The 25930-nt window shown below is 45.9% G+C and overlaps 1 protein-coding gene across 1 annotated transcript in view; it reads right to left on the reverse strand.

The window, feature by feature from the left end:
• CPED1 (cadherin like and PC-esterase domain containing 1) overlaps positions 1-25930 on the reverse strand; it is a 475576-nt gene that overhangs the window by 305517 nt on the left and 144129 nt on the right. Inside the window, exon 11 of the mRNA XM_044277190.1 lies at positions 14420-14584. Coding sequence (XP_044133125.1) covers positions 14420-14584 — 165 coding nt within the window. The remainder of the gene's footprint in view (positions 1-14419; positions 14585-25930) is intronic.

Below are 25930 nucleotides of genomic sequence, written 5' to 3' on the forward strand. Positions count from 1 at the left end.
CAAGCTGCTGCATAAAGTGCGGGCCGTCTGTTCGCGCTTCCGGCGTTCACATCCTGCTGCTGCTCGCCTGTCTGCGCTACAGCGTAACTTCGGCCTTCCCGCTCACCGCCTCATATGCGACGTGCCCACCAGGTGGAACTCCACCTTGCACATGCTGGACAGACTGTGCGAGCAGCAGCAGGCCATAGTGGAGTTTCAGCTGCAGCACGCACGGGTCAGTCGCACTACAGAACAGCACCACTTCACCACCAATGACTGGGCCTCCATGCGAGACCTGTGTGCCCTGTTGCGCTGTTTCGAGTACTCCACCAACATGGCCAGTGGCGATGACACCGTTATCAGCGTTACAATACCACTTCTATGTCTCCTTGAGAAAACACTTAGGGCGATGATGGAAGAGGAGGTGGCCCAGGAGGAGGAGGAGAGGAGGAAGAGGGGTCATTTTTAGCACTTTCAGGCCAGTCTCTTCGAAGTGACTCAGAGGGAGGTTTTTGGCAACAGCAGAGGCCAGGTACAAATGTGGCCAGCCAGGGCCCACTACTGGAGGACGAGGAGGACGAGGATGAGGAGGAGGTGGAGGAGGATGAGGATGAAGCATGGTCACAGCGGGGTGGCACCCAACGCAGCTCGGGTCCATCACTGGTGCGTGGCTGGGGGGAAAGGCAGGACGATGACGATACGCCTCCCACAGAGGACAGCTTGTCCTTATCCCTGGGCAGCCTGGCACACATGAGCGACTACATGCTGCAGTGCCTGCGCAACGACAGCAGAGTTGCCCACATTTTAACCTGTGCGGACTACTGGGTTGCCACCCTGCTGGATCCACGCTACAAAGACAATGTGCCCACCTTACTTCCTGCACTGGAGCGTGATAGGAAGATGCGCGAGTACAAGCGCACGTTGGTAGACGCGCTACTGAGAGCATTCCCAAATGTCACAGGGGAACAAGTGGAAGCCCAAGGCCAAGGCAGAGGAGGAGCAAGAGGTCGCCAAGGCAGCTGTGTCACGGCCAGCTCCTCTGAGGGCAGGGTTAGCATGGCAGAGATGTGGAAAACTTTTGTCAACACGCCACAGCTAACTGCACCACCACCTGATACGCAACGTGTTAGCAGGAGGCAACATTTCACTAACATGGTGGAACAGTACGTGTGCACACCCCTCCACGTACTGACTGATGGTTCGGCCCCATTCAACTTCTGGGTCTCTAAATTGTCCACGTGGCCAGAGCTAGCCTTTTATGCCTTGGAGGTGCTGGCCTGCCCGGCAGCCAGCGTTTTGTCTGAACGTGTATTCAGCACGGCAGGGGGCGTCATTACAGACAAACGCAGCCGCCTGTCTACAGCCAATGTGGACAAGCTGACGTTCATAAAAATGAACCAGGCATGGATCCCACAGGACCTGTCCGTCCCTTGTCCAGATTAGACATTAACTACCTCCCCATAACCATATATTATTGGACTCCAGGGCACTTCCTCATTCAATCCTATTTTTATTTTCATTTTACCATTATATTGCGATGCTACCCAAAGTTGAATGAACCTCTCCTCTGCCTGTGTGCTAGGCCTAAATATATGCCAATGGACTGTTGCAGTGGTGGCTGACATGAAGCCTGATTCTCTGCTATGACATGCAGACTAATTCTCTGCTGACATGAAGCCAGATTGTCTGTTACGGGACCTCTCTCCTCTGCCTGGGTGCTGGGCCTAAATTTATGACAATGGACTGTTGCAGTGGTGGCTGACGTGAAGCCTCATTCTCTGCTATGACATGCAGACTGATTCTCTGCTGACATGAAGCCAGATTGTCTGTTACGGGACCTCTCTCCTCTGCCTGTGTGCTAGGCCTAAATATATGCCAATGGACTGTTGCAGTGGTGGCTGACGTGAAGCCTGATTCTCTGCTATGACATGCAGACTGATTCTCTGCTGACATGAAGCCAGATCCTCTGTTACGGGACCTCTCTCCTCTGCCTGTGTGTGTGCTGGGCCTAAATATATGCCAATGGACTGTTGCAGTGGTGGCTGACGTGAAGCCTCATTCTCTGCTATGACATGCAGACTAATTCTCTGCTGACATGAAGACAGATTCTCTGTTACGGGACCTCCCTCCTCTGCCTGGGTGCTGGGCCTAAATATATGCCAATGGACTGTTGCAGTGGTGGGTGACGTGAAGCCTCATTCTCTGCTATGACATGCAGACTAATTCTCTGCTGACATGAAGCCAGATTGTCTGTTACGGGACCTCTCTCCTCTGCCTGTGTGTGTGCTGGGCCTAAATATATGCCAATGGACTGTTGCAGTGGTGGCTGACGTGAAGCCTCATTCTCTGCTATGACATGCAGACTAATTCTCTGCTGACATGAAGACAGATTCTCTGTTACGGGACCTCCCTCCTCTGCCTGGGTGCTGGGCCTAAATATATGCCAATGGACTGTTGCAGTGGTGGCTGACGTGAAGCCTCATTCTCTGCTATGACATGCAGACTGATTCTCTGCTGACATGAAGCCAGATCGTCTGTTACGGGACCTCTCTGCTCTGCCTGTGTGCTAGGCCTAAATATATGTCAATGGACTGTTGCAGTGGTGGGTGACGTGAAGCCTCATTCTCTGCTATGACATGCAGACTGATTCTCTGCTGTCATGAAGCCAGATTGTCTGTTACGGGACCTCTCTGCTCTGCCTGTGTGCTAGGCCTAAATATATGCCAATGGACTGTTGCAGTGGTGGGTGACGTGAAGCCTCATTCTCTGCTATGACATGCAGACTAATTCTCTGCTGACATGAAGACAGATTCTCTGTTACGGGACCTCCCTCCTCTGCCTGGGTGCTGGGCCTAAATATATACCAATGGACTGTTGCAGTGGTGGGTGACGTGAAGCCTCATTCTCTGCTATGACATGCAGACTAATTCTCTGCTGACATGAAGCCAGATTGTCTGTTACGGGACCTCTCTCCTCTGCCTGTGTGTGTGCTGGGCCTAAATATATGCCAATGGACTGTTGCAGTGGTGGCTGACGTGAAGCCTCATTCTCTGCTATGACATGCAGACTAATTCTCTGCTGACATGAAGACAGATTCTCTGTTACGGGACCTCTCTCCTCTGCCTGTGTGTGTGCTGGGCCTAAATATATGCCAATGGACTGTTGCAGTGGTGGCTGACGTGAAGCCTCATTCTCTGCTATGACATGCAGACTAATTCTCTGCTGACATGAAGACAGATTCTCTGTTACGGGACCTCCCTCCTCTGCCTGGGTGCTGGGCCTAAATATATGCCAATGGACTGTTGCAGTGGTGGGTGACGTGAAGCCTGATTCTCTGCTATGACATGCAGACTAATTCTCTGCTGACATGAAGACAGATTCTCTGTTACGGGACCTCTCTCCTCTGCCTGTGTGTGTGCTGGGCCTAAATATATGCCAATGGACTGTTGCAGTGGTGGCTGACGTGAAGCCTCATTCTCTGCTATGACATGCAGACTAATTCTCTGCTGACATGAAGACAGATTCTCTGTTACGGGACCTCCCTCCTCTGCCTGGGTGCTGGGCCTAAATATATGCCAATGGACTGTTGCAGTGGTGGCTGACGTGAAGCCTCATTCTCTGCTATGACATGCAGACTGATTCTCTGCTGACATGAAGCCAGATCGTCTGTTACGGGACCTCTCTGCTCTGCCTGTGTGCTAGGCCTAAATATATGCCAATGGACTGTTGCAGTGGTGGGTGGCGTGAAGCCTCATTCTCTGCTATGACATGCAGACTGATTCTCTGCTGTCATGAAGCCAGATTGTCTGTTACGGGACCTCTCTGCTCTGCCTGTGTGCTAGGCCTAAATATATGCCAATGGACTGTTGCAGTGGTGGGTGACGTGAAGCCTCATTCTCTGCTATGACATGCAGACTGATTCTCTGCTGTCATGAAGCCAGATTGTCTGTTACGGGACCTCTCTGCTCTGCCTGTGTGCTAGGCCTAAATATATGCCAATGGACTGTTGCAGTGGTGGGTGACGTGAAGCCTCATTCTCTGCTATGACATGCAGACTGATTCTCTGCTGACATGAAGCCAGATTGTCTGTTACGGGACCTCTCTCCTCTGCCTGTGTGCTAGGCCTAAATATATGCCAATGGACTGTTGCAGTGGTGGCTGACGTGAAGCCTCATTCTCTGCTATGACATGCAGACTAATTCTCTGCTGACATGAAGCCAGATTGTCTGTTACGGGACCTCTCTCCTCTGCCTGGGTGCTGGGCCTAAATTTATGACAATGGACTGTTGCAGTGGTGGCTGACGTGAAGCCTGATTCTCTGCTATGACATGCAGACTGATTCTCTGCTGACATGAAGCCAGATCCTCTGTTACGGGACCTCTCTCCTCTGCCTGTGTGTGTGCTGGGCCTAAATATATGCCAATGGACTGTTGCAGTGGTGGCTGACGTGAAGCCTCATTCTCTGCTATGACATGCAGACTGATTCTCTGCTGACATGAAGCCAGATTCTCTGTTACGGGACCTCTCTCCTCTGCCTGTGTGTGTGCTGGGCCTAAATATATGCCAATGGACTGTTGCAGTGGTGGCTGACGTGAAGCCTCATTCTCTGCTATGACATGCAGACTAATTCTCTGCTGACATGAAGACAGATTCTCTGTTACGGGACCTCCCTCCTCTGCCTGGGTGCTGGGCCTAAATATATGCCAATGGACTGTTGCAGTGGTGGCTGACGTGAAGCCTCATTCTCTGCTATGACATGCAGACTAATTCTCTGCTGACATGAAGACAGATTCTCTGTTACGGGACCTCTCTCCTCTGCCTGGGTGCCGGGGCCTAAATATCTGAGAATGGACTGTTCCAGTGGTGGGTGACGGGAAGCCAGATTCTCTGCTATGGAACCTCTCTCCAATTGATTTTGGTTAATTTTTATTTATTTAATTTTTATTTAATTCATTTCCCTATCCACATTTGTTTGCAGGGGATTTACCTACATGTTGCTGCCTTTTGCAGCCCTCTAGCTCTTTCCTGGGCTGTTTTACAGCCTTTTTAGTGCCGAAAAGTTCGGGTCCCCATTGACTTCAATGGGGTTCGGGTTCGGGACGAAGTTCGGATCGGGTTCGGATCCCGAACCCGAACATTTCCGGGATGTTCGGCCGAACTTCTCGAACCCGAACATCCAGGTGTTCGCTCAACTCTAGTCAAGAGCAATCCAGGCCTTGTCTATTTTTATAAGAGTAAACCTGACAGCATTTTCAGTTGACAGTCGGATGTGCTTATCAGTTATTATGCCCCCAGCAGCACTAAATACCCGCTCTGACAAAACGCTGGCGGCAAGGCAGGCCAGCACCTCCATGGCGTAGAGTGCCAGTTCGTGCCATGTGTCCAGCTTGGACACCCAATAGTTGTTAAGCACAGAGGGATCATTGAGGACACTGATACGGTCTGCTACGTACTCCTTCACCATTTTCCAAAACTTTTCTCTCTTTGTGACACTAGGCCACGCATCAGGGTGAGGTTGCTGGCGGGTGTCATGAAACTGTCCCAGGCCTTGAAGAGTGTTGTCTTGCCTCTGTTGGAACTTCTGTGTGTTCCCCTCGTCTCTCCCCTCCTCGGTTGCCCAAGGAACTATGTACTCTGCTGCCAGCGTTGTCAGCTGGAAATTTTTGGAGCAATTTATTCACAAGGACCTTCTGGTGTTGCACCATTTTGCTCGTCCTCTCCACCACAGGAATGAGAGATGAGCAGTCCTCTTTGTAGTGGGGGTCGACAAGGGTGAACAACCAGTAATCTGTGTTGGCCAAAATGCGTATATAACACGAGGGTCACGGCAGCATAACATAAAGTCAGCCATGTATGCCAGAGTCCAAACAGACAAGACTTCGCTGTCCTCATCAGGAGGATGACTCTCAATCTCCTCATCCTCTTCCTCCTCATTGGCCCATCCACGCTGAACAGATGGAATAAACCTGCTGTGGGTACTACCCTCTGTAGCGGAGGCAACCGTCTCCTGCTCCTCCTCCTCCTCATCATCTTATCTGGGCTGAGAAGACGAATGGAGGGTGGTCTGGCTATCACCCTGTGTACTGTCTTCCCCCATTTCCACCTCTTCCACATGCAAAGCGTCCTCCTTCATTGTGAGCAGTGAGCGTTTCAGTAGACAAAGAAGTGGGATGGTTACACTGATAATAGCGGCATCACCGCTCACCATCTGTGTTGATTCCTCAAAGTTGCATAAAACCTCACAGAGGTCAGACATCCATGCCCACTCGTCGATTGTGGTAACGACCATGTTGTAGCTGGTATTCCACTACTGCCCTCTGCTGCTCACAAAGCCTGGCCAACATGTGGAACATAGAGTTCCAGCGCGTGCTCACGTCGTAAAACAGTTGGTGAGCTGGCAATTGCAAGCGCTGCTGCAGCGTTGCCAGACCGGCGGCAGCTGTAGATGACCATCGGAAATGGGCACACAGGCTGCGCACCTTCACCAGTAGCTCAGGCAAATTGGGGTAGGTTTTGAGAAACCGCTGAACACCTAAATTGTACACCCGGGCTAGGCATGGTATGTGTATGAGCTTGCCGAGCTTCAAAGCCGCCACCAAGTTACGGCAATTATCCTACAACCATGCCTGGTTCTAGGCTGAGTGGCGAGAGAGAGTCTGGTCCCTTAGACTAATCCACAGCTCTGCGGCGGTGTGCTGTTTGTCACCTAAACATATTAGTTTCAGCAAGGCCTATGGAGGAGGAGAAGGGGGGATTGCAGCCACTAATGTAGGTGGTGGTAGAAATCCTGATGGAAGTAGGGCCCGCAATCGTTGGTAGCACCTGTGCCATCCCAGGTTACAACTCGCTACCGGCCTCCACAACGTTCACCCAATGTGCCATCAGGGAAATGTAGCATCCCTGGCCATCAGGCTGCGGAAAGCCTCAGTGTCCACAAGCCTAAATGGCAACATTTCCAGGGCCAGCAATTTGGAAAGGTGCGCATTTAGTGCTGTGGCCTATGGGTGGGTGGCTGGGTATTTGCGCTTGTGTTCTAATGCCTGGGGTATGGACATCTGTACGCTGCACCGGGACTCAGAAGTGGATGTGTTAGCTGATGGTGCTTGCAAAGGTCTAGGTGCAGGGCGGGAGGCATCCGGGCCTCCGTCTTGGACAGGGGATTGGCCAGCATGTAACACAGGGGAAGAGGAGGCAGTGGTGTGACCTGCAGACACTGATTGTGGACCCAGGCGTTCGGCCCACCTATTAGTATGCTTTAATGCCATGTGGTGGATCATGCTGGTGGTGGTGAGGTTGCTAGTGTTCACACCCCTGCTCATTTTGGTACGGCACAGGTTGCAAATGACAATTCTTTTATCGTCTGCACTTTCCTCAAAAAATTGCCAGACTGCGGAACACCTACCTCTTGGCAAGGGAGATTGCTGCAAGGGGGTGCTTCAGAGAACAGTTGCGGGCCTGTTTGGTGTGGCCCGCCTTCTCCCTTTTGCCACCCCACTGCCCCTTCCAGCCTGTTGTGGTGTCCTGCGTCGCCCTGCAAACTGGGACATGAAGCTAGGTATTGTGGATGAGTGTTTCTTGTGCTCTTGCAGCAGGCAGTGTTAGCGCGCCTAGAGCCACGGCCTCTGCGTGCACCATCAGCAGCACGGCCACTTCCCCGTCCCTTACTGTTCGCCTTCTGCATATTAAATGGTATATATGCTTGCAAGTATGTCACACGTACACTAGTGCAGGTTTTGTAAGTGTATGCGCAAATAAATTAAACTGAATGTCACTGATATTTAGGATGGGCAAATGTTATATAGGAGATGTAGCGCAGTTAATATTGCTGTGACCAGCGGCTAAAAAAAATGACAGGGAATGTCACAGCTATTTGGGATGCGCAAACGTTATACAGGAGATGTAGCGCAGGTAACGTCGCTGCTGTCACCAGCGGCTAATAAAAATTACAGGGAATATCACTTATATTTATGATGCGCAAACGTTATACAGGAGATGTAGCGCAGGTAATGTTGCTGCTGTCACCAGCGGCTAATAAAAAATTACAGGGAATGTCACAGCTATTTGGGATGCACAAACAGGAGATCTAGCACAGGTAATGTAACTGTCCGCAGCGGACACCATCTACGGAAAAAGTACACTGGATGTCACAGATATTTTTTGTATGCACACACGTTAAACAGGAGATGTAGCGCAGATGATGTCGCTGTCCGCAGCATCTACGGAAAAAGTACAATGGATGTCACAGATATATTTAGTATGCGTAAACGTTATACAGGAGATGTAGCGCAGGTAATGTCACTTTCCGCAGCGCACACAGTCTACAGAAAAAGTACACTGGATGTCACAGATATTTTTGGGCTGCGCACACGTTACACAGGAGATGTAGTGCAGATAATGTCGCTGTCTGCAGCGGCCAAGCAATTGCATGCTATTAAGCGCAGGTTGCGCTAAAAAATATATATTGCTGCCAGATACAACAATAGTCCTTAATAAGACTTTTGGGTCTCTAATCGTATCCAATTTAGCGCAAGTAGTGCTAAAAATATATATTGCTGCCAGACACAACAATAGTCCTTAAAAGGACTTTTAGGTCTCTAAATATTGCGTGCAATTTAGCACAGGTTGCGCTAATAATATATATTGCTGCCAGATACAACAATAGTCCTTAAAAAGACTTTTGGGTCTCTAATCGTATCCAATTTAGCGCAGGTTGCGCTAAAAATATATATTGATGCCAGACACAACAATAGTCCTTAAAAGGACTTTTGGGTCTCTAAATATTGTGCGCAATTTAGCACAGGTTGCGTTAATAATATATATTGCTGCCAGATACAACAATAGTCCTTAAAAAGACTTTTGGGTCTCTAATCGTATCCAATTTAGCGCAGGTTACGCTAAAAATATATATTGATGCCAGACACAACAATAGTCCTTAAAAGGACTTTTGGGTCTCTAAATATTGTGCGCAATTTAGCACAGGTTGCGTTAATAATATATATTGCTGCCAGATACAACAATAGTCCTTAAAAAGACTTTTGGGTCTCTAATCGTATCCAATTTAGCGCAGGTTGCGCTAAAAATATATATTGCTGCCAGACACAACAATAGTCCTTAAAAGGACTTTTGGGTCTCTAACACCAACCCTGCCTAACAAAAAAATGCAATTCCATTCCCTACACTATCTGTCCCTTATACAGCACAGCTCTCCCTGACTAAGATTGGCCAAACCAAGTGTCCCGCCAGCCAATCATTGTAATGCCAGTAACCAACATGGCTACGGCATTACAGTGAATGACAGTACTTACCTGCATGCCTATTGGCTGCTACGCAGCCAACAAAAGTGCGGGGAGGAGACTTGAGCATTGCGCTTGAGCACACGCCGTATTTGGCCAAACACCGCGATGTGCCGATTATCGTGATGCTCGAGCCGAACTGGTGTGCTCCTTCTTTCACCCACCATCTTCAGCTGGTACTGGTATTGCCACCCACCTCCCCACTCTGTCACCGGGTCCCTCTGTGGTCTCCTGATGCTGCTGCCACCTCCACACTATGTCACCTTGTCACTCTGTGGTCTCCTGATGCTGCTGCCACCTCCAGACTGTCACCTTGCCACTCAGTGGTCTCCTGATGCTGCTGCCACCTCCACACTATGTCATCCTGCCACTTTGTGGTCTCCTGATGCTGCTGCCACCTCCACACTATGTCACCTTGCCACTCTGTGGTCTCCTGATGCTGCTGCTGCCACCTCCACAATGTCATTGTTCCACCCTGTGGCCTCCTCCTCATGCTGCTGCCACCTCCACACTGTCATTGTGCGATCCTGTGGCCCCCTCCTGATGCTGCTGCCCTCAACTCCACACTCTGTCATTGTGCCACTCTGTGGCCTCCTGATGATGCTGCTGCCACCTCCACACTCTGTCATTGTGCCACTCTGTGGCCTCCTCATGCTGCTGCTGCTACCTCAACACTATGTCATTTTGTCACTCTGGCCTCCTCATGGTGCTGCTGCAACCTCCACATTGTCATTTTGCCACCCTGTGGCCTCCTCCTGATGCTGCTGCTGCCGCCACCTCTACACTCTGTCATTGTGCCACTCTGTGGCCTCCTGATGCTGCTGCTTCCGCCTCCACACTGTCATTGTGCCACTCTGTGGCCTCCTCCTGATGCTGCTGCCACATCCAGACTCTATTATTGGGCCAAGAAAGTCCAGCTAACCCAATCATCCAAAACACCCACGCGTTTCGAACAAAAGTTCTTAATCTTAACCTTAAGTTAAGATTAAGAACTTTTGTTCGAAACACGTCAAGTTTGCTACACTTGTGGGTGGATATCCTGTCTATTTTGTCTACTGCCTGAATAAAAGACGAAGATTTTAGCTACCAAAAATCGTGAGTGCTGGAACTTCTTTTGCTTTCATCTGTTATTGGGCCACTCTGTGGTCTCCTCATGCTGCTTTCACCTCCCCACTATGTCATAGGGCTACTCTGTGTACTTCTCATCCTGTTCCCACCCTCCCCACTTCATGACTGGGCCACTATTTAGCCTTTCGGCCTGGCTGTCATCATTTATTTGACCCTTCTTCTAATCTGTCAGAAGGAAGGAAAAATGAGACACAACTGATCCTGTCTATATAACAGCTGTAAGGCCTGCATGACATAGTCCCTATTTTGTATCAGAATTGGCTTATGATTTGGTAGCCAAAAGCAGGAGTGGGTACAAAACACAGAAGACATGCAAATATTCCATTCACATGTCATCTCTGTTTTGGATCCACTCCTGTTTTTTTGGGCTTTAGCTCATGGATTACTGACCAAATGCTGACCAAGTGAAGGCAGATGCTCTACAGACAGGATCTGTTTTTTTGGGGGTTATTGACATTTCTGAGGAAGGGCAAAATAATCAGTGACGTTAACACAAACTAAGGCTCCATTCACACGTCCGCAACATGTTTTGCGGATCCACAGAGCCGTGGATCCGCAAAACGCGGACAGCGGCAATGTGTGTTCCGCATTTTGCGGATGTAAAATATGCCTATTCTTGTCCGCAATTGCGGACAAGAATAGGACATGTTCTATTTTTTTCGGGAACGGATTTGCGGACCCGAAAGTGCAGGTCCGCAATTCCGTGTCCGGGCAGCACATCGTGCTGCCCCATAGGAATGAATGGGTCCACAATTTCGTTCCGCAAATTGCGGAACGAAATTGCGGACGTGCGAATGGAGCCTTACTGCTGACACCCACTCCACTGCAGAGTCTGCCCCCCCCCCCCCCGTATAGATGCACCACTGCATATGGGGTTGAGCCCTTCCTGCTTTTTAATACCATGCCAATTTATATTTTGTATAAGAGCGACACCTGTCATCTACATTTCATACTGACTCACAGTATTGTTTCACTACCACAGCAGACTCCCTATGGTTGTTGCTGCAAGGCACAGTGTTCTATACCACTATAAAGGCATTCTGCAGTCAGAAAATAGCAATTTTTTAACGTTATTCACCACGAATAAATTCGGATCAAACCAAATTTGTTCGAAACATTTGCCGAACTGACCAAATCAAATTTTTGAGAATTTCGCTCATCTTTACCGCAAACTACACAGAGAATGGATTATTTTGTCCGCTGTATAGTTTCCAGTGCTAGTGGCTGCCCGAAACAGCTGACTGGTGGAAGTGCCGGGTGTCAGACCCTCACCAATCTGATATTGATGACCTATCCTGGTTAGATTAGGAAAAAAGAGGTCTGACTATAGTGTTCTTCATTGGGGTTACCGAGCAGAATGAACACTACTCATCTCTGTTATCTAGAATCTCTGGAAACATTTACATAAATGGGTGAATGATATAAACCACTCTTGTTTTATTCTTTAATTTTATAAGCAGCTGATTTTCATATGTTAGGCGAACAAGTCCTAAAGCTGCGTACCTTCAATAGGCCACAGCCAAACATGTAAAGTTGTATAGCATAGGACACTCAAAGACGAAAATCACTGAAAAAATATCCTATTAAAACATAGCTTTTAATATAATATATGAAATCACCGTATAAGGCAAAGACACTGAAGGAATGAAAATGTATATTGATCGCTGCCCTGTGCACTTTAGTATTAATCACTGTTGCCCAGGGGTGTCCACACATCTCATAGGGCCCAACAGCAAAATTTTGTATTGGTTTCCTGCCCCACCGAGTTTGCTAGTACACATGTGTGAAACGCTCCCAGGGAACACAGAACGGAAAGCACAACACCCCAGATTTCTGATTAATTTTTGAGTTTTTATTTATTGAGCCCAATATTTAAGAAAATAAAATTGTAATAAAAGAGGCACCTTCGGCCACGCCCACTTTACCTGACTTGAACAGGTGTTTAAAAGGACAACTGGCATGAATGCACTGATAAATTTCCCCCATATAACTCGAAATCTCTACTTCCTCTTAGATAATATACAGTACAGACCAAAAGTTTGGACACACCTTCTCATTCAAAGAGTTTTCTTTATTTTCATGACTATGAAAATTGTAGATTCACACTGAAGGCATCAAAACTATGAATCAACACATGTAGAATTATATACTTAACAAAAAAGTGTGAAACAACTGAAAATATGTCATATTCTAGGTTCTTCAAAGTAGCCACCTTTTGCTTTGATTACTGCTTTGCACACTCTTGGCATTCTCTTGATGAGCTTCAAGAGGTAGTCACCTGAAATGGTTTTCACTTCACAGGTGTGCCCTGTCAGGTTTAATAAGTGGGATTTCTTGCCTTATAAATGGGGTTGGGACCATCAGTTGCCTTGTGGGAAAAGTCAGGTGGATACACAGCTGATAGTCCTACTGAATAGACTGTTAGAATTTGTATTATGGCAAGAAAAAAGCAGCTAAGTAAAGAAAAACGAGTGACCATCATTACTTTAAGAAATTAAGGTCAGTCAGTCCGAAAAATTGGGAAAACTTTGAAAGTGTCCCCCAAGTAAAGTCATAAAAACCATCAAGCGCTACAAAGAAACTGGCTCACATGCGGACCGCCCCAGGAAAGGAAGACCAAGAGTCACCTCTGCTGCGGAGGATAAGTTAATCCGAGTCACCAGCCTCAGAAATCGCAGGTTAACAGCAGCTCAGATTAGACACCAGGTCAATGCCACACAGAGTTCTAGCAGCAGACACATCTCTCGAACAACTGTTAAGAGGAGACTGTGTCAATCAGGCCTTCTTGGTAGAATATCTGCTGGGAAACCACTGCTAAGGACAGGCAACAAGCAGAAGAGACTTGTTTGGGCTAAAGAACACAAGGAATTAGACCAGTGGAAATCTGTGCTTTGGTCTGATGTGTCCAAATTTGAGATCTTTGGTTCCAACCACCGTGTCTTTGTGCGACGCAGAAAAGGTGAACGGATGGACTCTACATGCCTGGTTCCCACCGTGAAGCATGGAGGAGGAGGTGTGATGGAGTGGGGGTGCTTTTCTGGTGACACTGTTGGGGATTTATTCAAAATTGAAGGCATACTGAACCAGCATGGCTACCACAGCATCTTGCAGTGGCATGCTATTCCATCCGGTTTGCGTTTAGTTGGACCATTATTTATTTTTCAACAGGACAATGACCCCAAACACACCTCCAGGCTGTGTAAGGGCTATTTGACCATGAAGGAGAGTGATGGAGTGCTGCACCAGATGACCTGGACTCCACAGTCACCGGACCTGAATCCAATCGAGATGGTTTGGGGTGAGCTGGACCGCAGAGTGAAGGCAAAAGGGCCAACAAGTGCTAAGCATCTCTGGGAACTCCTTCCGGACTGTGGAAAGACCATTTCAGGTGACTACCTCTTGAAGCTCATCAAGAGAATGCCAAGAGTGTGCAAAGCAGTAATCAAAGCAAAAGGTGGCTACTTTGAAGAACCTAGAATATGACATATTTTCAGTTGTTTCATACTTTTTTGATAAGTATATAATTCCACATGTGTTAATTTATGGTTTTGATGCCTTCAGTGTGAATCTACAATTTTCATAGTCATGAAAATAAAGAAAACTCTTTGAATGAGAAGGTGTGTCCAAACTTTTGGTCTGTACTGTATTTCAAAACTGGCTGCCTGCCGCCACCACTAGAGGGAGCTCATTGCATAGAAATGCATACAGTTAAAGTGGCAGCTGCATGAAAATGTTGGGGAGAGAGGAAGTTCAGCGCAGGAGCCCTTCTCTCCCTGAACCCCACAGCAGTTGCATGGGTTGCCTCCATTAAATGTACATAACTGCTGTTGCCTTGTATGGTGTTTGATCCTATTATATTAAAAGTCATGTTTTAATAGTATATTTGTTCAGTGATTTCTTTACATTGACTTTCAAAGCCATTTCGTTATCTGCTATGTGTAGAAATAATAGTGTATAGTATAGGATCCCATACTGTATAGTATGCCATACTGTATCTAGTCTTTTTAACATGGACCAACATACCTGTTTCTCAAATTAATTTCTTCTACGGATTGCAGACATTCACATAACTCAGGCAGAAGATCATGTACTGCCAAGACTGATCCGAGATTTTCCCTATAGCCAGCTCTGTAGTAAAGGTTACGTCTTAATGCTTTTATTTGTGCAGAATTGGAAGGATAAACCTGTAAAGTATAGAATGTGACAGTGATTACCATTTTAATAATAATATTAATGTATTGCTGACATCTTTCATAATGTACATCACAACCATATCCAGCTTTGAGTAGAACACCTTAAACGGGCTACTTAAAGGGAACCAGTCATCAACTTCATGCTGCCCATACTAACGGCATAATAAAGTAGAGACAGGTGAGTTGATTTCAGCGGTCTGTCATTTAATAGTTAAAAGTAAGTGGTTGCTCAGAACCAACATCACAATCATTGCAGACTGGGCCTGGAAAAGAGTCATGGCCACCTGAGAAGAGTCCTGGTTATTCATAAATTCCTGCCCTCCCTGCCCACCTGCTGATGACTGACAGTCTCCTACCAAGTTTTCTCCCTTTCTGTCTAGGACAGAACTGCCAATCATCAGCAGGTGGGTGAGAGTGCAGGAGATTATGAATAATTCTGACTCTTCTCAGGTAGATCTGACTCTTTTCAAGGTCTGTGCTACAATGATTATGATGCAGGTTCTCAGCAACCACTTACTTTTAGCTCATAAATAACACACCGCTGAAATCAGCATTTCTGTCACTATTTTCTGCTGCCCACAGTGAGGTCAGCATAAAGTTGAGGACAGGTTCTCTTTAAGTATATCCTTTGCACCTTACAGAGGTATATCTGACAATCTGGTTGCTAGGGATACAAAGTATTTTTAATGGATCTTCAAATTGCACTTTCCAAGCACCTAATCTTTTTAAAAGGGATCCTATTACCATGAAAATGAAGTGAAGTCTGCAGGCAGCATGTTATAAAGCAGGAGGAGCTGAGCAGATTGATGTATCATTTTGTGGGAAAAGATTCAGTATAACTTGTAATTTATAGAACTTTTTCTACCTAGTAGTCCAGTTATAGACAGTTACGGTATCTCTTCTCTGTATGCACAGTCATAAAGGGATGGCTGTCAACCATTACAAATGCCCACTAGACACCAGAAGAGAAATAGCAGAGATTTAAATGAATAAGATGCAAGTTTTACAGAATATTTTCCTGCAAAGCTATATATCAATCTTCTTAGCTCCTCCTGCTCTACAAGATACTCCCTATAGATCAGACTTCATATTTAATGTGACAGGTTCCCTTTAAACTACTCTTGTATCAAGGCAGGCTGTCTTACCTTGTGACCACAGTGGTGAATGGTGATCCCTAAATGTATGTATGGCAAATGATTCCTGAGGCCGTTGATTGGCAGCTTCGGTTATGTGCTAGTAGGTCACGTCATTGGTGTTGGAATGTGTGCACAGATCAGGGCTGGATCAGATCAACAGAAGATGTAATTTGTTTAGGTTTTTTTTCTCTTCATTTTATTACATTTTCTGCTAGAAATTTTTAAGGCTACTCTCAGACAATCTCATTAAAACCCAATGGTTGGTTAATTTTTGGTAGAGTTCCTGATTTTTTTTTTCCATTTTAAGGGGACAGCATTTACATATATTATTGGCCAATATATGTTATGATATACTAATATGTTAGTGGGAAGGACATGTTTAGGTACACCGCATGATACATATTCAGTCTGGGTTTAGTTATAGGTGAGTCAGGAATTATAGCGGTAGTGTGTTGTGACTGGCCAGGCCTTGCTGTCATTCATTACATAATTAGTTTTGTTCTTCTGCCCTGTCTTCATCATTTAGCTGACAGATATGTGGGATATCATCATAAAATGAATGGCAGTGTTGCCTGAGCTCTCTGTTTTCAATCACTGCCATCATCATCCAAGCATTTTCTAATAATGTACTGATGATTGTGTCTGTGAGCTGGTGCAGAGTTCAGCATCACTCCACAAGTTTCCTGTTAATAACAGTGTTCTAAATATGTTCTTTTTGGAGATTCATTTGAAAAATCATTCAATGGGTGATGTACGCTACTAAATCTATCCTGTCACTTTTTTAATAATATGAAGTATTAATGAAGCCCACATGGTTGTTGATTTGGAGCTTCTCAAATTTTTTATTTATTTGATAAGAAAATACATACATATGTTCATATCACCAGTTTGTGTTTTTGATCTGAGGTAGAAATTGATTGCGTAGCAATGCATCTTTATTTTCATATAATCTAAACAAATAGATGGGACTCCTACTGTACCTTTAAAATCCCATCTACATCTTTATGTCAAACAGGAGAGCAGCTATAAAGGACATTACATGGAGAGCCCATTAAAGGGGTTTTCAGAGATTTTGATACTGAAAAAATATCCTCAGGATAGGTCATCAGTATCTGATCGGTGGGGGTCCAACACCTGGGACCCCCACCAATCAGCTGTTGAAGTGAATTGGACTGAGCGCAATACCAAGCATAGCTGCTACACAATGTATGGTGTTGTGCTTGGTAAGCTGCGAGAAGGTGGTGGCTCTCACAGGAGAACCAATGCCTTCTAAAATAGCCGATCGGGGGGGTCCAAGTTGTCAGACCCTGACCGATCGGATACTGAAGACCTGAAGGATCCTTACGATAGGTCATCAGTATAAAAATCTCAGAAAACCCATTTAATTTAAATGAGAACTATGCAATTATTTATTTAGACCATGGTGGCACTTCTGGGAAATTATACTCTTGCTGGTGGATTCCCTCACAGATGCTGCTAATCACTGGGGGTCCTATAGAGCCACTTCATGTCAAGCAACTCTTTTAACAAAATGAAATCGTCCACATCGGACAAGCCCAGTTTCATGTATTTTACACACTGAGCTATCCAGAATCCTACTCTGTACCGATGAGGGAAAAGCACCCCTAAACAGCTGTCTACTTCACTATCCCACCCGAAGCAGAGCCTCTCTATGCGCCCACTGTCAAATCAATTGGATAGAGATGTGCTTATTAAAGAGACATTTTTCCACTGTGAGGTAAGGAACAATTCTTTTTCTTGTCCTCCTTAAAAGGTTTGCTGCTTTACATATAATTGTCACAGGTTAAGGGCAAGGGAAAACACCAAATACACACCACAACGAATAGACAACAATCTAGGCCTCAAAAGCTAAGGAAGAGGGATGGTGACCTAGGCCTTTCCCTAACTCCTGCCAGTATTAGCAGATCCTAATGGTGGAAATACTCATACACCGGATACCTAAAGCCCTACTAAAACTGATGAGCCCTAGGATAGGTAGCAGGGGATGAGACAGCTGGTTCCTTCCAGAATGAAGGAACCTGCGTCTCCCTGAGGCCTAGAAACAACACACTCCAGATAATAAGAAACAGCGAAGGCAACAAGTACTTAGCTTAGAGATGTATAGAGAAGCAGGAGATCCAAGACAAACCAGCACTAGCAACTCCAAGCAGAAACTATCAACCGCATGGTCAGCAGTGTGCGCCGAATCTAAATAGAGCCTCATCACTGATAACGAGCAGCACCTGAGGAGAGGTGAGATCCTGCCAAACAACAACATACAAAGAGGAAAACAGAGAGACCTGTCAGATAGCCTCACGTGCAGCAAGTCTATCCAATCTTCTCACCTCTCTCACAGGAGGGACCGTGACAATAATCTTGTCAAATGCCTTATAAACCTAAAATATTGTTAACTTACAGATCTTTATTATACTGTACATCCTCCACCATTTTAACTCTTCCTGAAGCCATAACACCTTGTTAGACAAATCTTCTGTCCCAACTGCAAACTGCTCCTATCCTTCATCCTGCTTTAACCCCCAGATGTGCAGCTCCAGGATGTGTAGGAAAGTAGAACAGACACAGGGGGCCAGATTTATCATTAGCTCAAGTCAGAATAATGGAGTGAAAAAGTAAAAAAAAATTGTGCAATCGCTTAAACTGCGCAAAAATCTCCCTTTTTTGGGGGCTCTGCACTATGCTCTGCAGTTTTCTGAAAGTGGGCGTGTTTTCTTATATAAATGAATCTCTAGACAGATTTACTATTGCGATTTAAAAAGTCGCAAAAAAGTCAGAAAAAAATGCGCAATTTCACTCCAGTGAGGACCATGCTTATCTTATGTGACTTTTTAATAGAACATGCGACTTTTTCGTAAAGACGTGCAACTTTTGTAAAGCTGCTTACTGACAGATAAACTGCTACTGTCAAACCACATTTATTACAGTCTTAAAGGGCCGGTCATAAATCTGACTTGGCTAAAACTGACTTTAGCCATATGTGAAAGTGGAGTGAGCTGTCAGAGTAATGATAAATCTGGCCCAGGGTGTTTTGATGGGAGTAGGTGATGGACAGGTCGAATCACATGCCATTCTATCAGCAGCTTTTGCTGGGTCCTCCTCCTCTTATGATGTACGGAGAATTGCCCTGCCTGCATTAATGAATAATATGTGGGATGTCCGCTAAAGCTACTGCAAACACACTGGTTACTGGTCTCACAGTGGGGGGGTCACACAGCAGGGGCTCACAATGGATCAGAAACCCCTGCATTATATCATATGGTGTCGTTTTTGGCGTGACTGCACCAAGCACTCCCTGCTGGTGTCACTACTCTGGACCTTTAATTGAAATAGTGTAAACGAAGAAGAAAAAATTTATCTTGTTATGTGGTGCTGTCATCAAGGATGGATTCACATAAAGTACATTTAGTGCAGGGTTTATTGTTGAAATTAGTAATTTATTTCGAGATTGTACTGATCTCTTCTTCAGACTATGCAGTATAATACATATTATTGTCACGTTCAGGTGTGGGAGGGAAACACTACACCGAACATAAGAGGAAAAGGGGTGAGGGAATAAAGCCTAAAAACTAAAGAAAGGAAATGGACACCTCCTAGTAAAACCCAAATCAAAGTCCTGACTAACTACCAGTATGAACAGACCCCAGAGGTAGGTGAGTTCCTACACAGGAATACCTAGTGTTCTAACTCACTCTATAGGACCCTGATAATAATGTCAGGACTGATACAACCTGTTCCTCCAACAACACAGATGTCATTTGATCCAAACGTAAAACATGTCAGATCAAACAACGTGTTGCCAGTCTTACCGATCTCCTGCCACCTGTCGCGGAAACGTCCATGACAGTAACCCCCTTCTACAGGTGACCTCCGGGCACCCAGGACCAACCTTATCTGGATGAGACCTGTAAGAGACTTTCACCAAACAACTGGCATTCATGTCAGATGCCGGTACCCACATCCTCTCCTCTGGTCCATAACCCTTGCAGAGAACAAGATAATGAAGAGATCTACGGAGAACTCGAAAGTCAATAATCTTGGCAATCTGGAATTCCAAACTGCCGTCCACCATGACAGGAGCGGGTGGCAAGGTGGACGACTCCAAAGGTTCAACATATCTCTTCAACAAATATTTGTGAAACACATTAGCCTGAGGAAGTTCAAGACAAAAAGCTACAGGATTAATAATGGCAGCGATCTTATATGGACCAATAAATCTTGGACCCAACTTCCAAGAAGGAACCTTCAACTTAATATTTCTTGTGGACAGCCACACAAAATCACCCACACTTAGGTCCGGACCATTCATACGTTTCCTGTCAGCCACACGTTTATAATTGTTGCCCATATTCATCAAGTTATTTTGAATTTTCCACCATATAGAAGACAATGATGAGGAAAAACGTTCCTCCTCAGGGATAACCAAAGTATCCGAACAAGAGAATGTGATAAATTGCGGGTGAAACCCAAATGCCCCAAAAAATGGCGACTTACCAATGGACTCCTGTCCACGATTGTTTATGGCCAACTCTGCCAAAGGCAAAAAACGAGGACCATTCTAAGTAAGTCTACAGACTCTGATTAGTGCGCTCCGTCTGTCCATTCGTCTCAGGATGAAAAGAAAAAGAAAAAGACAATTGTACCCCCAGCCAAGTACAGAACGCCTTCCAGAATCTGGACACAAACTGAGTCCCACGATCCGAGACCACGTCAGAGGGAATGCCATGAAGTTTCACAATGTTGTCAACAAACACTTGTGCAAGTGTTTTAGCATTAGGTAGGCCAGGCAATGCTTTAAAGTGCACCATTTTACTAAAACGATCAAGTACCACCAGAATAACTGTCTTTCCAGACGCATTAGGCTAATCAATAATAAAATCCATAGTCAAGTGAGTCCATGGTCTGTAAAGTATGGGCAACAGAAGTAGAGATCCAGAAGGTCGAGCATGTGTCATCTTTGTGCGTGCACAGATACTACAGGCCGACACATAGTCCTCAACACACTTACGCAACCCCGGCCACCAGAATCTACGAGAGAGGAAGTCGACAGTGGATCTACTCCCAGGGTGTCCCGTAAGAACCGTACAGTGATGTTCTTCAAAAAACCTTATGACGCAATTCTAATGGAACAAACAATTTCCCAGAGGGGCAAGAGTCCAGTGCACCTCCCTGAGCCTCTAACACCTTCACCTCTAGGTCAGGGTATAGAGCGGATATCACCACCGCCTACGACAGTATCAGACTCGGATTTTCAAAATCACCACCTACTGGAAAATTACATGACAAGGCTTATGCCTTGAGGTTCTTAACCCCAGGACGATAAGTGACAATGAAATTGAATCTGGTGAAAAACAAAGACCATCTGGCCTGCCACAGTTTCAGTCGTTTAGCAGACTCGAGGTAAGCCAGATTTTTGCGATCTGTGAACACAGATGAATCGCCCCTTCCAAGCAAAGAACAATGCACATGGGCGCAATTTACCAGATGACAGGCCCTGCGATAAGACTGCTCCTACCCCCACATCAGATTGCGTCAACTTCCGCAATTAAAGGTTTTGATACATCTGGCTGCACCAAAATAGGGGCAGAAGTGAAGCACTCCCTAACCGCAGAAAAAGCTTGCAACGCCAAATCACACCACACTAAAACATCCGTCCCTTTCTTTGTCATGTCAGTTAAGGGTTTCACCACTGTCGAATAGTTCTGAATAAATTTTCGGTAATAGTTGGTGAACCCCAAAACCCGCCCAAGAATTGCACCTCATGTACAGCAAAAACACACTTCTCTAATTTTGCATGCAATTTATTATCTCTTAAGATCTTTAACACCTGTCTAACGTGATCCTGATGAGTTTCCACATCTGGAGAATAAATTAGTATGTCATCCAAAAACACGACAACAAACCTCCTAACCACACGAGCATTGGTCAACCCAAAAGGCATGACCAAGTTCTCAAAGTGACTCTCTGGGGTATTAAAAGCCATCTTCCATTCATCCCCTTCCTTGATCCTGACCAGATTATATGCCCCCCTTAACCACCTCCCGACCGCTGTACGCGTATATGCGTCCGGGAGGTGGTTGCTTTATTCCTCCTGGACGCATATACGCGTCTTCTCGCGAGACGTGAGATTTCCTGTGAACGCGTGCGCACAGGCGCGCGCGCTCACAGGAACGGAAGGTAAGCGAGTGGATCTCCAGCCTGCCAGCGGCGATCGTTCGCTGGCAGGCTGGAGATCCGAATTTTTTAACCCCTAACAGGTATATTAGACGCTGTTTTCATAACAGCGTCTAATATACCTCCTACCTGGTCCTCTGGTGGTCCCTTTTGTTAGGATCGACCACCAGAGGACTCAGGTAGGTCAGTACAGTCCCACCAAACACCACACTACACTACACCCCCCCCCCGTCACTTATTAACCCCTTATAAACCCCTGATCACCCATGATCACCCCATATAAACTCCCTGATCACCCCCCTGTCATTGACCACCGCCCTGTCATTGATCACCCCCCTGTCAGGCTCCGTTCAGACGTCCGTATGATTTTTACGGATCCACGGATACATGGATCGGATCCGCAAAAAGCATACGGACGTCTGAATGGAGCCTTACAGGGGGGTGATCAATGACAGGCGGGTGATCACCCATATACACTCCCTGATCACCCCCTGTCATTGATCACCCCCCTGTCATTGATCACCCCCCCTGTAAGGCTCCATTCAGACGTCCGCATGATTTTTACGGATCCGATCCATGTATCCATGGATCCGTAAAAATCATGCGGACGTCTGAATGGAGCCTTACAGGGGGGGTGATCAGTGACAGGGGGGTGATCACCCTGATTACCCTGATCACCCCCTGTCATTGATAACCCCCCTGTAAGGCTCCATTCAGACGTCCGCATGCGTTCTGTGGATCCGATCCATGTATCCATGGATCCGTAAAAAATCATGCGGATGTCTGAATGGAGCCTTACAGGGGGGGTGATCAGTGACAGGGGGGTGATCACCCTGATTACCCTGATCACCCCCTGTCATTGATAACCCCCCTGTAAGGCTCCATTCAGACGTCCGCATGCGTTCTGTGGATCCGATCCATGTATCCATGGATCCGTAAAAAATCATGCGGATGTCTGAATGGAGCCTTACAGGGGGGGTGATCAGTGACAGGGGGGTGATCACCCTGATTACCCTGATCACCCCCTGTCATTGATAACCCCCCTGTAAGGCTCCATTCAGACGTCCGCATGCGTTCTGTGGATCCGATCCATGGATCCGTAAAAAATCATGCGGATGTCTGAATGGAGCCTTACAGGGGGGGTGATCAATGACAGGGGGGTGATCAGGGAGTCTATATGGGTGATCACCCCCCCTGTCATTGATCACCCCCCTGTCATTGATCACCCCCCCCCCCTGGTAAGGCTCCATTGAGACATTTTTTTTGGCACAAGTTAGCGGAAATTTTTTGTTTGTTTTTGTTTTTTCTTACAAAGTCTCATATTCCACTAACTTGTGTCAAAAAATAAAATCTCCCATGGACTCACCGTACCCCTCACGGAATCCAAATGCGTAAACATTTTTAGACATTTATATTCCAGACTTCTTCTCACGCTTTAGGGCCCCTAAAAAGCCAGGGCAGTATAAATACCCCACATGTGACCCCATTTCGGAAAGAAGACACCCCAAGGTATTCCGTGAGGGGCATATTGAGTCCATGAAAGATTGAAATTTTTGTCCTAAGTTAGCGGAAAGTGAGACTTTGTGAGAAAAAAACCAAAAAAAATCAATATCCGCTAACTTATGCAAAAAAAATAAAATTCTAGGAACTCGCCATGCCCCTCATTGAATACCTTGGGGTGTCTTCTTTCCAAAATGGGGTCACATGTGGGGTAGTTATACTGCCCTGGCTTTTTAGGGGCCCGAAAGTGTGAGAAGAAGTCTGGGATCCAAATGTCTAAAAATGCCCTCCTAAAAGGAATTTGGGCACCTTTGCGCATCTAGGCTGCAAAAAAGTGTCACACATGTGGTATCGCCGTACTCAGGAGAAGTTGGGGAATGTGTTTTGGGGTGTCATTTTACATATACCCATGCTGGGTGAGAAAAATATCTTGGTCAAATGCCAACTTTGTATAAAAAAAATGGGAAAAGTTGTCTTTTGCCAAGATATTTCTCTCACCCAGCATGGGTATATGTAAAATGACCCCCCAAAACACATTGCCCAACTTCTCCTGAGTACGGCGATACCAGATGTGTGACACTTTTTTGCAGCCAAGGTGGGCAAAGGGGCACATATTCCAAAGTGCACCTTTCGGATTTCGCAGGCCATTTTTTACACATTTTGATTGCAAGGTACTTCTTACACATTTGGGCCCCTAAATTGCCAGGGCAGTATAACTACCCCACAAGTGACCCCATTTTGGAAAGAAGACACCCCAAGGTATTCCGTGGGGGGCATGGCGAGTTACTAGAATTTTTTTTTTTTTGTCACAATTTAGCGGAAAATGATGATTTTTCTTTTTTTTTCTTTTTTCCTTACAAAGTCTCATATTCCACTAACTTGCGACAAAAAATAAAAAATTCTAGGAACTCGCCATGCCCCTCACGGAATACCTTGGGGTGTCTTCTTTCCAAAATGGGGTCACTTGTGGCGTAGTTATACTGCCCTGGAAATCTAGGGGCCCAAATGTGTGAGAAGTACTTTGCAATCAAAATGTGTAAAAAATGGCCTGCGAAATCCGAAAGGTGCACTTTGGAATATGTGCCCCTTTGCCCACCTTGGCTGCAAAAAAGTGTCACACATCTGGTATCACCGTACTCAGGAGAAGTTGGGGAATGTGTTTTGGGGTGTCATTTTACATGTACCCATGCTGGGTGAGAAAAATATCTTGGTCAAATGCCAACTTTGTATAAAAAAATGGGAAAAGTTGTCTTTTGCCAAGATATTTCTCTCACCCAGCATGGGTATATGTAAAATGACACCCCAAATCACATTCCCCAACTTCTCCTGAGTACGGCGATACCAGATGTATGACACTTTTTTGATGCCAAGGTGGGCAAAGGGGCACATATTCCAAAGTGCACCTTTCGGATTTCACCGGTCATTTTTTACAGATTTTGATTGCAAAGTACTTCTCACACATATGGGCCCCTAAATTGCCAGGGCAGTATAACTACCCCACAAGTGACCCCATTTTGGAAAGAAGACACCCCAAGGTATTCTGTGAGGGGCATGGCGAGTTCCTAGAATTTTTTATTTTTTGTCGCAAGTTAGTGGAATATGAGACTTTGTAAGGAAAAAAGAGAAAAAAAAAAAATCATCATTTTCCGCTAACTTGTGACAAAAAATAAAAAATTCTAGGAACTCGCCATGCCCCTCACGGAATACCTTGGGGTGTCTTCTTTCCAAAATGGGGTCACTTGTGGCGTAGTTATACTGCCCTGGCAATTTAGGGGCCCAAATGTGTGAGAAGTACCTTGCAATCAAAATGTGTAAAAAATGGCCTGCAAAATCTGAAAGGTGCACTTTGGAATATGTGCCCCTTTGCCCACCTTGGCTGCAAAAAAGTGTCACACATCTGGTATCGCCGTACTCAGGAGAAGTTGGGGAATGTGTTTTGGGGTGTCATTTTACATATAACCATGCTGGGTGAGAGAAATATCTTGGCAAAAGACAACTTTTCCCATTTTTTTATACAAAGTTGGCATTTGACCAAGATATTTTTCTCACCCAGCATGGGTATATGTAAAATGACACCCCAAAACACATTCCCCAACTTCTCCTGAGTACGGCGATACCAGATGTGTCACACTTTTTTGCTGCCAAGGTGGGCAAAGGGGCGCATATTCCAAAGTGCACCTTTTGGATTTCACCGGTCATTTTTTACACATTTTGATTGCAAAGTTCTTCTCACACATTTGGGCCCCTAAATTGCCAGGGCAGTATAACTACCCCACAAGTGACCCCATTTTGGAAAGAAGACACCCCAAGGTATTCTGTGGGGGGCATGGTGAGTTCCTAGAATTTTTTATTTTTTGTCGCAAGTTAGTGGAATATGAGACTTTGTAAGGAAAAAAGAAAAAAAAAGAAAAATCATCATTTTCCGCTAAATTGTGACAAAAAAAAAAAAGTTCTATGAACTCACTATGCCCATCAGCGAATACCTTAGGGTGTCTACTTTCCGAAATGGGGT

The sequence above is a fragment of the Bufo gargarizans genome, chromosome 2 (assembly GCF_014858855.1).
Source record: "Bufo gargarizans isolate SCDJY-AF-19 chromosome 2, ASM1485885v1, whole genome shotgun sequence".
NCBI classification, from domain to species: domain Eukaryota; kingdom Metazoa; phylum Chordata; class Amphibia; order Anura; family Bufonidae; genus Bufo; species Bufo gargarizans.